This window comes from Hydra vulgaris, chromosome 11 (assembly GCF_038396675.1).
Source record: "Hydra vulgaris chromosome 11, alternate assembly HydraT2T_AEP".
In the NCBI taxonomy this organism is placed as follows: domain Eukaryota; kingdom Metazoa; phylum Cnidaria; class Hydrozoa; order Anthoathecata; family Hydridae; genus Hydra; species Hydra vulgaris.
This window is the reverse complement of record NC_088930.1, coordinates 13,425,001-13,438,585: the sequence shown is the minus strand read 5'-3', so window position 1 is coordinate 13,438,585 and position 13,585 is coordinate 13,425,001. Positions and strand designations below refer to the sequence as shown.

The 13,585-nt window shown below is 28.7% G+C and overlaps 1 protein-coding gene across 1 annotated transcript in view; it reads left to right on the top strand.

The window, feature by feature from the left end:
• LOC101240464 (protein timeless homolog) overlaps positions 1 to 13,585 on the top strand; it is a 111,614-nt gene that overhangs the window by 18,800 nt on the left and 79,229 nt on the right. The window contains exon 9 of the mRNA XM_065810167.1: positions 3,926 to 3,981. Within this exon, the coding sequence (XP_065666239.1) occupies positions 3,926 to 3,981 (56 nt within the window). The remainder of the gene's footprint in view (positions 1 to 3,925; positions 3,982 to 13,585) is intronic.

The following is a 13,585-nucleotide window of genomic DNA, read 5'->3' as shown; positions in this document are numbered from 1 at the left end:
ATATATATATATATATATATATATATATATATATATATATATATATATATATATATGTATGTATGTATGTATATATATATGTGTGCATGTGTGTGTGCATATGTATTGATATATATATATATAAATTGATTAGAGTTTTCAAAATACTGGAAAATTATAATACCGGTTTTCGGTATTCAAAATAGCTCAATACCGGTATAAACCGGTATTGCGCGGTATTTATAAAAAACTTAAAAAAAATTAAAATTAAAAAAATTTAGCCAAATCCTTAGAAAATTTATGAAATAAAAAAATAAAATAGAAAGAGAAAATTTACACATTTTTCTTTTTCTATTTTATTTTGTTTTACTTTTTAATATCTAAAGATTAAATGTATTATTAAAAATATTAAAAATATTTTATCAAGCAGTAATAACTCAATAATTTAACGTTCCAAAAAACGGTATTTTAAAAATAATAATGCATTTAATATATCGAAATTTATTTGTTCGAAGCTTAGTTGAAAAGTTACCAGCAACCAAAAAAGTTCTTTCGCTGGATCTTTCGTTGATGTGGGCTGAATTGTTTTGAGAGCAGCATCAATCTTATTGTTGTAACTGTGTCTTAAGGTTAATATTGGCTTCTTCAGCAACTTCTTTAACCTTTTTTTTTTTTTTTTTGTATTTCATTAATTTTGCTGTTTAACAAAAATAATCAACATACATAGATACATATACAAGAAAGAAAAAATATGTCCGTAAAACGAAGAAGACAGTAAAGACTTGTCAACAAGTGCCGTTTTTGTATATACAATATAAAATATAAACTTTTCTTATTACAATGATTTTTATAAAATAAAGAATTAAACAGACAGGGGCTCAAAGAAGATGAAGATGACAATATGTCATCGCAATCTTTTTATAGAGCCCCTATATATACTTTCAATAGAATATAGATATATTAATAATCCTAAAGGGCATAAAACTGCTGCACTGATCAGTAAATCATATAAAGGTGAAAATCCAAGGGTTTGACACTATCCAATGCTTTGGTAAAATATTGTTTAACTATATTTTTTGCATATTGAATAATTGCTGACTTGGATAAATATTTGAAGCCATCATTATTTTGTGACGTATTTGAATTGTGGTTTTGCAAATATCTCATTAGTTACACTAAATCTTTGTTGCATCGCTCATCGTATTGCTTTTTGAGAGAGTCTATCATCACGACTCTAAAGTTAGTAAAACCTTTACTGTCAAAATAGTTGACCATTGAACTTTTAAATTGACTTCCTCATAAAAACTATTTGTTCCAATGTCCAAAACTGCTTTTTGAATGCATGGTTTCAATTTTACCTACCTTTCAATCATGGGAAGTAAAGAGTTCCATCAAGTTTTAATGTCAAGTTTTAGCATCAGTTTTTTATTTTCTTGTTCGAAAACATGCTTTTGCAATATGGAGCTATGAACACTTGACAATTTAAAAAATTTAATCAGTTTTCGTGAAATATTCAATACAGACTTGATGTCATCTCAAAATATTCTCTTGCTGCTTCCATGATCAGTTTTCTCTATGATATTAAAATATTGCTGCGGTTCTCTCTTAAGATAATCATTGTCATTATAATCAGAATCTGAATCCTTATCTTCTTCCAAAGTGAGATTAAATAGATGTTCTTCGGAAATGTTTGCATTATCATATTCATCGGCATCTTTTTCACTTCAATCTGATGATTGAAGTGAAAAAGATGCCTCAAACATGTTCGGTTGTAGCTGGTACGTAAATTTTTGTAGGAAAAATCAGTCACGGCTCGATGAATACTGTGATTGTGGCACAGTATTCATCTCATAAAATGACATTATTAGTATTGCGACTGTGGTTTGATTTTTTGGCATTTGGAAATCACGTTTCTGAATAAACTCTTATATTGCATTGGATTTTGTAATTGTTCTTAAATACGTGCCATCCTTTGCGGCACATTTCGCTAGCAATTCAGTCAAGGTTTCACATTTGAAGAATCCGTCAACTTTATTTGTTTTTTCTGAGCTTCTGCAACAAATGTTTCATCTAACTTTTTATTTTTCAATATTATACTATGGATAGTTCTCATGTGGGTAATCAGACCAGATGTGCTCGAAATACTTCCAGGCAGAAGAGCTCTGTTTTGGCATGTTTTTTTTTTTTTTAACTTGACTTTCATTGGTTATATATATAAAGTAAAATAAATATAACGCAAATAAAATTACATTACTTACTTGTATATTATTAATATAAGTAGATATATTAAATATTATAATTAAATGTATAATTTTTATAACGCTAAACTATTTATTGTTTCTTATATATAAACTATTATTGTAAAAACATAAAATAACGCTACAGCTATTATATACCTTCATTCATGAACTTCTTCATGCGGAAATAAGTGTTTAGTTTAATAAGTGTTTAAAAGTGTTTTTGGGTATGATTTCAATACCTGTATTGAAAACCGTGGAAACTCTAAAATTGATATATATATATATATATATATATATATATATATATATATATATATATATATATATATATATATATGTATGTATATATATACATAATTTATAATTTATATTAAATATGTTTTATATTTTATGATTATGTTATTAAAAAAGTTAAAAAAATTATTTAGTTTTTGATATTCAATATTAAGTTATTAGAAAATCTGTATTTAATATTTGAACAATTTTAAATGCATCATTAAAAATTGAGTTTACTGTTTATGGTCAAGCCCAAAAGTGTTTTTAGGTATGATACACAAGAGTTTGCACTCTGAAAATGTTTACAAGCTTTATAATGATTTAATTAGATATACATTCCATAAGTATGGTAATCAAGATACTTTGGATATTATGTGGTACTTAAATCGTTGGAATCTTATTAAGTTCAAAAAATGTTCTACGCATAAAACAATGAGATAGTAGATTATGTAAGAATAACCCTGATATAACTAAAAAACAATTAGAGGCTACAAGAGACCAAAGAATTGGTTTCTTAGCATCTCATTTTAAAAATAGAAATGCTTAGTGTGCAAAAGTTAGCTTCTATAAAACACATGATGAAGAGTTTGTTTACTGTAAAGATATTTGAGATTTGCTAATAAAGTTAGTGTAAGAGTGCATAACTCTAATTAAGTAATGTGTTCTGCTACACCATTTCACAAACTTGCAGTAATATTGTAATGGTATAGCACTTTAAGTTTGATGCCCACCATGTACCTGGTAGCAATGCGTTCAACTTATTTTTCACGCAGATTGACTCATATGATTTAAACAGAAAAAGGTTGACATGTAACTAAGTTATTGTAAGTTATAGTTGATGTGTAAACTGAATTGAAAATAGAAGAGAACCTTGCAGCTGCACAATTGATGCCTAAAATTATTTTCCTAAAAATCAAAGTGGTGTTAGTGATGATTAAGGTAAAGGATTTCACCAAAACATAAAAGTTAGGAAATACAGTACCAATGATGATGGAATATTATCAATATATAATGACAGACTAATGGTATCAATATTTGAAGCACCATGCACTCATTTAAATCATGTTTTTTACATGTTTTTGTTTTTGTTAAACAATTATTTTCAACTCAGACTTGATTTTTTTTAAATCATGTTTGTTTAACCTATTACATCTTTAAATAATGTTAGTGCAGTGTTTTGGTTGTTTTATAATATAATAAATATAAATGAAAAACTATTTAAACTCAAACAATAATTTTTTGTTTGTTTTGGATTTGGTTTATAAGTAAAAATTTGAAGTTTATATCTTTAAATAATCACAATTTATAACTGCTAAACTTGCACCTCCAGCTATCGCTTTTATCGTGCCAACATTCTACAAATTTTAATACTTGCTAACTTTGCCTTTGTAAAGTATTTGATTTTTAAAATATTTATTTCAATATTGCAGAATCCTGAAAAACTAGCATTGGCTTCTAAGACCAACAATAAAACTGAAGATGCGAGGTAGTTAAATTTTTTACTTTGTGTATTAAAAAGTGTTACTGTGTTAATTATTTTTTCTTCAATTTTTTCTGTGTTGTTTTTATTTTTATTTTTTACTTTTATTCTACTTTTATCTGATTTCATTTTAGATAATTTTAGACATTTTAGATTTTTTTATAATTTAAAGTTTAGCTTTAAGTGTATCTGGGACCTACTAAATAGTGTTGGCAGGAGAGCTTAAATTAAAAAGTTATAAATAGTGATTACATTTTAAATATTTGCAGTATGTTTTTGTTTTTTTTGAAGATGTTACTAACCCTTTTTGAAATTGTAAAAAAAACCTAAAAATTTTAACCTTTAAAAAAAAAAAAACATTCTGTCAATATCTGCAACTACTTAAAATTAAAATCATTTTAAAAATCATTTAAACATTTTTTTTTTTACAGTTGTTAAATTTACTTAAGCATTAAGTTTAACATTAGAAACCATTATTTAGAAACCTTTATTAGAAACCATTATATTTGAAATAAAATTGAATTAATGAGAATCAAACTGCTTATTTGGTTTTTGCTTTTAGATTAATTAATTGCAAAAATTAAGAAAATCAAACTTTATATTTGGCACATATGTATCTGTTGTTTAGCACATACATATCTGTTGTCGAATTTCAAAATAAACACAGTATTCTATCAAATTTCACAATGAACACAGTATTCTATTGAATTTCAAAATGAACACAGTGTTCTATCGAATTTCATAATGAACACAGTGTTCTATCGAATTTCTAAATGAACACAGTGTTCTATCGAATTTCAAAATGAACACAGTGTTCTATCGAATTTCAAAATAAACACAGTGTTCTATTGAATTTCAAAATGAACACAGTCTTCTATCAAATTTCACAATGAACACAGTGTTCTATCGAATTTCAAAATGAACACAGTATTCTATCAAATTTCACAATGAACACAGTGTTCTATCGAATTTCAAAATGAACACAGTATTCTATCAAATTTCACAATGAACACAGTGTTCTATCGAATTTCAAAATGAACACAGTATTCTATCAAATTTTACAATGAACACAGTGTTCTATCGAATTTCAAAATGAACACAGTATTCTATCAAATTTCACAATGAACACAGTGTTCTATCGAATTTCAAAATGAACACAGTATTCTATCAAATTTCACAATGAACACAGTGTTCTATTGAATTTCACAGTGAGAAGTAAAAACAAAGCTTAATCGAATGTCTTAAGGAAAAGTTAAACTTCCTTAAAATACATAAATAAGTATTTTTTGATTACATAGTTATATAAACAGTATGTATTATTTTTGAGTATTTGAATAAAAAAACATTTTTAGTCAGTGTAGCATGCTTCTTTTAAAAAGAAAAATGTATATATATATATATATATATATATATATATATATATATATATATATATATATATATATATATTAAAACTGATATCTTGACTCTTTTTTATTGACTGCTAATGATAGTTTAACAGATTAATAATTCTTTTTTTAAATGATTTAAAAAATTTACTCATAAAATTCATTTAGTTGTTAAAAAGCATAATATGTTCATGTACTGCAATAAAAATGTAATGTGGTAGTGGTGTTGTAGTAGAGCACTTGCCTCATAAGCGAGAAGTTCCAAGTTTGATCCCCACCATGTCTCTGGTAGTACAGTGCTCAACTTGTTTCTCCGCACAGTGGCCTTGTTTGTTTGTTTGTTTCAGAGTTATAGAGTTGAAAGAGGGTTATAACCACAACTAAAATTAGCCTTCTCTGTAGTGGCCTTCATGACCTTAAGGAGGTGAATTGAAATTAAAAAATAATAATTTTTACTTACAGCAGTTGTTATAGCTCATCTCCATTACTTCTTTGTAATTATAAAATAAACAAACAACACCAACAGTTGTATTACATAACAAAATGCTAGCAAAATTCTTTTTTGTAGTATTTCTCTTTATTTGTTAATGTTGGAATTTGTGATTCATTAAATATTTAGTTTAAGTCCATAGGGCACCCATAAATCAGAATCATAGAGATTGCTCATAAATTAGGCAAAGCTTAAAACACTTTAATTTATTTAAAAAATAAAGATATGATAATTTGCTCATTTGCACACATGTTTGTTATATTAGTTAATTTTAGCATTGTGTAATTTATGGACAATTCCATTCTAGATTACATCTGTGTATTTTATATATATATATATATATATATATATATATATATATATATATATATATATATATATATATACACACACACAGTGGTGGCCACAGTCTTTGCCACACTGTTGGGTTTTACACAACTTGTACTTAGATTGCCTTGGTATATTACTTTTTAAAGCTTTTCCTTCGGGAATTTGTCTAAATCTCTAATTGGACATCTTCCGCGTTATTAGCAACGGTTTTCATTTAGTTTAACTTGTTAATTTTATTGCTATTGTTGGTTGATTGAGACACCTGCCACTATCTTCAATACAATCTGTATTATACTGGTAAGTAAAATATAGTTTTTGGATGTTTTTGCGCATATTTTTTGAAATTTATGGTTGCAGTATACCACATATTATCACTCTATAACTTTTACTACAATTTTGATTGGTTTAACACCATAGTAATTATCAATTAATTACTAATTATAATTAGTAGTTATAATTAGTCTAATTAACTAAAATTACACATATATCATTATTTCACACCAAATCTCTCATTTATTTTTTATTCTTGTCAACTAAACTTAACGTGAACAATTATTTTCTACACAATTTTATGAATTATTAGAAAAAAATGTGCTTTTTTGTATAGGATTGTTATCAATATGGCCATCCCATTATCTCTTGAACGACGCCTGCAAATAGTGTTAATTGCAAAACAAGTAATTTCCTACAGGGACACTGCTAAAGCATTAAAGATTAGCTTGAGGACTGTCACCTACACCATCAAAAGAGAGAGAGAGACTGGGACAGTAAAAGACAAAAAGCATTCTGGCAGACCATGCAAAACGACCATTCGGGAAGATCGGCGTTTGGTTCGGGCAAGTCTGGCTAATCGCTTTGATATGGCATCTGATGTAGCCAGTTACATGGGAAATACGCACAACATCAATCTGGCAGCAAGAACTGTAAGGAAACGCTTTCAGCAAGCTGGGTTGAATGGCAGAATTGCTGCCAAGAAGCCATTATTGCGGCCTGACAATATTGCGAAGCAACGAGCATTTGCAAGGCAACACAAGAACTGGACTGTTGAACAGTGGAATAAAGTGTTGTGGAGTGGTGAGAGTTGTTTTACTGTATTCTGTGGAGCAAAAAAAGCGTATGTAAGAAAGAAAGTTGGTGAGAGATTTATTTCTCAATGTGTTGCAAAAACAGTGAAACATGGTGGAGGTTCCCTTATGTATTGTTGTACAGGCACTGTTAACTAAGACAAGTACATAGAAATACTCAAAACACAAGTTAAACCATCTGCCACCAAGCTTTTTGGCAGGAATAAGACATTTGTTTTCCAACAAGACAATGCTCCCTGCCACAAAGCCAAAAAAGTTACTAACCGCACGCATAAATGTGATTGAATGGCCACCACAAAGTCCCAACTTGAACCCCATTAAAAATTTGTGGGAGGAACTGTTCAGAATGGTGCAGAAAAGCAAGCCCAGCAATTTGGACGAATTGTGGCAACAGTTGGAGTCTGCTTGGCATGCAATCTCAATTGCCACCTTCCAAAAGCTGGTACAGTCGATGCCTAGGCGCATACAGACAGTCATTGATGCACGTGGTGGACACACAAAATATTAACATTTTTTTATATTTGTGTTGTTTTTTTACAAGTGCTATGCATTTATATCATTTGAGTCATGTTTGGTGCTGTTTGGTGGTGCTTTAACTTTTGCATAATAAAAATAAATGACTTTTTTCTTGTTTTTCCTGTGTGTGGCAAAGACTTTATGCCGCTACTGTATATATATATATAAATATATATATATATATATATATATATATATATATTTATATATATATATATATATATATATATATTTATATATATATATATATATATATATATATATATATATATATATATATATAAATGTTGGAAAAATCCTACCAGTTATAAGATGGTAAAACAGCGTTCTAAAATTTTTACTGACAATGAAAAAATTAAAAAAAATTGAAGATTTCATTGGTCCTGAAAGCTGGTTTTTCTTTGATTTAATAAAAATAACGTTACAAGAGACAGATTGGCTGAAAATCAATTTATCAAACTGGGAAACACTTTCAGGTTATATTAGATTTAAAAGTCACTTGTCTTCTTGTTGTAAATGACATTGCAGAATGTGCAATTAAACTTGGTCAAGACTTAATTGGAACTTTCAGAAACAAAGAGGATAGCCAATTTACTTGTTGTTGCTGATCATTGTCTAAAATTTCAGACAACAGAATAAAAATCTTGATTGAAAACTTTAAAATAAATTTTTCTTTAAAAAATAAATATAAATGTAAAAATATTTTTTATTTAAAGTATCTAGAAAAAAATTTATGCCCCCCACCCACCTCCTAAATATACACAGCATGTATTTAAATGGGTAGTGATGACCATTTCCATCATCGTTTGCAGTAAAACAAAACATAATCTATCTATATAATCTATGATATATCAGGCTACAAAAAAAACTCGTAAAATATCTTTGAAATATTTGTAAGTGACCATGCCAGCCTCATTATTTACAAAAATAAGAAATTTTCGTATTTTACCCATAAAAAAACATGATTTTTTAAAATACATATATCAAAAGAAACTAGAAAAATTATGGTATACAGGCTGTTTTAGGAGGTGCGTGCGGTCGCATGCCTTGTACGTCCACGCTTATTTGTCATACTGTTATTTTTTTTAGACAACTTGACCACGTTTTTATATAGTAAGCATTTTAAGAATTTTATATAGTAAGCGTTTATATTTTTATATAGTAATTTTATATAGTAAGCGTTTTAAGAAGCGGCAAAATAAAGCTATAAGAAACTAGAGAATAAATCAGCATTACTCGAAGAAAAGAACCGAAGACTATACAAAATAGAAAGCCTAAATAAAATAAGCTAAAAAAAATTTCTTAATATAAAAAAGAAAATTGCTGACAAAAAAATTATATGTCTAACTATTTACTGTTTTTGTTTTCTTTTAAGAAAACAAAAACAGTAAATAATATAACAGATATTTGTAAATAATAAAACAGATAAGAATATAACGAAAATAAAAATATTTTTTGGTTTACAATTTTTTCGCAACTTTTTTCAGTCAGTATATAAAGGAAACCTTTATAAATTGGGGTAGACACAGGGACAGTTTTTAAATTTGTTTTTCAAATGTTTTAGCTAAACTTTACTGTTTTTATGAATGGACAGGAAAGCGAGAAAACTAATTGCTATTTATTTGTGGAAAAAAAATTTTTTTAACAAGTTTTTCATGTAAAAAAAGAAAACAATGCTGCAAAATTTTATGGGCTAGTGCATTGTTAGTTTACTGAACTTTCTTAAAGAAATTTTTAGGAACCCATTTAAAACTTTTGTTTAAATTTTTAAATATATTTTTTTAAACAGAGCAATCATTATGTTCATCATCTCTATTAATTCTTATTAACATTGGAAATTGGGCAATATAAAAGAAACAATTTCATACATGCATCAGATGCTGTAAATACATTTATTAAAGAAACCATGTTATTCTTTTATTTAACTTATTCTGTCATTACCAAAATTTATTAACCAAATAACATTTTCGAACAAATAAATTACAATTTATTTTTTTATTTTCTTATTATATAAGTATTGAGAAAAAATGTCAAATATAGCAAAAACATTTTTAAAAGCAAAAAAATGTAATAAACAAATAAAAGTAACAAAAAAAAATTAACAAAATTGCTTATAGTTCTAGCGTACATAGCAAAATAGTTTCTAAATTATATGGACTGATAAAAATCGTGAATAAATTGCATATCAAAACTTTCAATTGTTGTTAAATCGATATAAAAGATATTTTTTTCAACAACAACTCTAAAAAAAAAGAATAAAAAAGTTGTATAAAAATTTTATAAATTTTTTTTTTTTAATATACTTTTTTTAATTAATAAATTTTCTAGTTTATTTAATTAAACTTTATACTTCGTCACAATATTGTTTCCTTATTCAAGAATTGTATTTTTTTTCTTGATAAATAAGTTTAGTTTTTTGCCTCGAATTATTGAAACGCTTTAGAAATTATAATATGCAAATTGTCACGGTCAGTTAGTCTAAAAAAAAATACTTTCAACATGGACGAGCAAGGTGTGCGATCGCACATGCTTCCTGAAACAGCTTGATATATATATATACATTATATTCATTATATATATATATATATATATATATATATATATATATATATATATATATATATATATATATATATATATATATACACGCATACATATATATTACCCCTCTGGTAATATTGTTGTTATTGGTGACTTTAATGCTCATCACACTGTATGGCTTGGCTCTAATGCCACTGACCCTGCTAGCACTAAAGCCTATAACTTCTGCATTTCTCAATCTCTTACTCAGATAGTTTACTTTGTGACTCGTTTTCCTGACAACCCTAATCATTTACCTTCACTCCTTGATTTATGTCTGGTCTCTGATCCTAGCTTGTGTTCAGTTTCTCCTTTTTCTCCCTTAGGTGGTTCTGACCATGCAATGATATCTTTAAATCTTTCAGCTTGTACTTCATTTTTGGACTCACTCTATCAAATATTTACTACTACCCTAAAGCTGACTGGGACTCTTTTTGTGATTTTCTTGGTGACTGTCCTTGAGCTGATGTCTTTTCCCTCTCAGCTGAAAAATGAGCCTCCTACCTAACCTCCTGATTCAGGCAGGAATGGATGCTTTTATTCCTTCTTGTCGGTTCCAAGTCAAACCTCATTCTACTCCATGGTTTTCATCCTCTTGTGCAGCTGCTATATCTAATCATAATCATTTTTTTTATCTATTTCAAAAGAACAACTCTCTTGAGAACAAACAGCTTTTTATTATTGCGAGGAATCGATGTAAAATGGTGCTGTCAGATGCTAAGCTCCATTATTTTCAGTTCACTAAATCATGTTTCTTATCTCAGAAGTTAGGCTTTAGAGACTTTTGGAAAATCATCAACAGTGTTGTTAACAAAGGAATCTCTAACATTCCATCTCTCATTCATGGGAATGATCTTATTACCTCTCCCAAGGATAAGGCTGAACTATTTGCAAAGAAATTCTCTTCTAATTCGACTCTCAAATCTTATGGCCACTCTCTTCCTTCCATTCCAATTAAACAGGTTAACCCATTGTTAGACATTCAAATCACTCCAGCTTCCATTGCTAAAGTCATATCTTGATTAAACTCTTCTAGGGCTTGTGGTCCAGACAACATTCCTGGCACAGCCTTACAAAATTGTTCTCCAGAACTCTCATTAATTTTTACTAAAATATTTTGTAAGTGCTCGACTGAGTCTTGTTTTCCTGCCTGCTAGAAAATGACATCTGTTGTTCCAAATTTCAAAAACTCTGGTAAACATTCTGACCCCTTCAATTATCCTCCAATCAGTCTTCTTTCTGTTATTAGCAAGGTCCTAGAGTTTTTGATAAATAAGTTTCTCTCATCCAATCTTGAATCAAATTATTTCCTGTCAGACAATTAATACAGTCTTTCAATCACAGCAGTTAGCAAGGGAGGCGGAGAGGCTAGGACTATTGCTCTTGACTCATCTAAGGCTTTCGACAAAGTTTGGTATGTTGGTCTTCTCTATAATCTTGCTTCATATGGTGTGTATGGGAAAGTTTTTGAGATTATCAAATTGTTTCTTTCTAACCCTTTTATTAAAGTCATTCTCGAAGGCCTACACTCTTCTTTATTTCCAGTAACTTCTGGGGTACCTTAAGGTTCTATTCTTGGTCCTATTTTGTTTCTTATCTACATTAATGATCATCCCAACAACCTTACATATTAAATAGCTCTTTTTGCTGATGACTCAACTGCATATACTCCTTCATATACTCTCATATACACACATACATATATGCATATATTTTCTTTCATAATTCAACCTTATACTCCTGTCTTGACAAAAAGTCTTCTCTTTTTGATCACTTAGAACAGGCAGCCGATCTTGAATCTGATTTCACTTCTTTAACTGATTGGGGCTCAGAGTAGCTTGTAAATTTTAACTCCAACAAAACTCAGTTATTTACTGTAAACAACTATCGCAGTACTGTCGATATTCCTATATTGATGAATGGCAACTCTCTCATGAGTCCTCTTCTTTACATCTTCTTGGATTATCATTTACAAAGTTTCATTCTTTTACTGTATTTGTCTCTGAATGCTCTAAAAACTTTTATTCATCTAGCTTTTTACCTCGCACTTCAACCCTTTGGAACTCTCTCCCATCTTTATGTTTTCCTGACTCAAATAACCTTTAACTCTTTAAGTCTTCTGTCAACGTTTCCTTGCTCTATAACTCTACTCTTTTTTTCTATTAAGTCCTAACTTAATAGGGGTTGCTTGTAGCCTTGTTGGGAGGGAATCAGAATAAATAAAAACATATATATATATATATCTTATACTGCTAATTTCTGATAAGATCTCTCTCTCTCTCTCTCTCTCTCTCTCTCTCTATATATATATATAATAGGTGTATGCATATGAAACCGCTGTTTAAAATAAGACAAGTTAATTTTCTTTTTAAGACAAAATTAATGTATGGATGATTATGTGTGTGAAACTACGTTCAATTTGCTTTAAATATCATAGTTTTTAATTTGATTTTATTCATATCTAGATAATTTTATACATCTTTCAAAATGAACAACTTTGTGCCTTCAAATATGCATTTGCGGGAAGTATTACTTCACTATTTTATTTTAAAGAAAACTGCTGCAGAAAGTCATCGTTTGCTTGTAGAAGCTTATTCTGACCATGCTTTATCTGAAACAACTTGCAGACATTGATTTAGAAGATTTAAAAGTGGCGATTTCGATCTAGACAACAAGGAACGTGGTAAACCTCCAAAAAAATTTGAAGATTCAGAATTGCAAAGTTTATTGGACGAAGACGATGCTCAATCCCAAGAACAATTAGCAGAAGAGTTGAATGTTGATCAGGCAACAATTTCAAGACGTTTACAAGCTCTCGGTAAAATAAGAAAGGAAGGAAAATGGGTTCCACATGAATTGAAAGAACGTGATATTGAAAGGCGTTTAGTGACATGCGAAATGTTATTGAATCGTTTTGAAAGAAAGTCTTTTTTGCATCGAATAGTGACTGGAGATAAAAAATGGATTTATTTTGACAATCCAGTCCGCACAACACATTATGTTGACCCAGGCGCACCTGTAAAATCAACACCAAAGAGGAATATTCATGGAAATAAGGCTTTGCTGTCTATTTGGTGGGATCAGATTGGTGTGGTATACTATGAGTTGCTAAAACCTAAAGAAACAATTGATAGGCCACTTTACAGACTCAAATTATTCCGTTTAAGAAAAGCATTAGAAGAAAAACGACCCGAATATGCTGAGAGACACGATAAAATAAT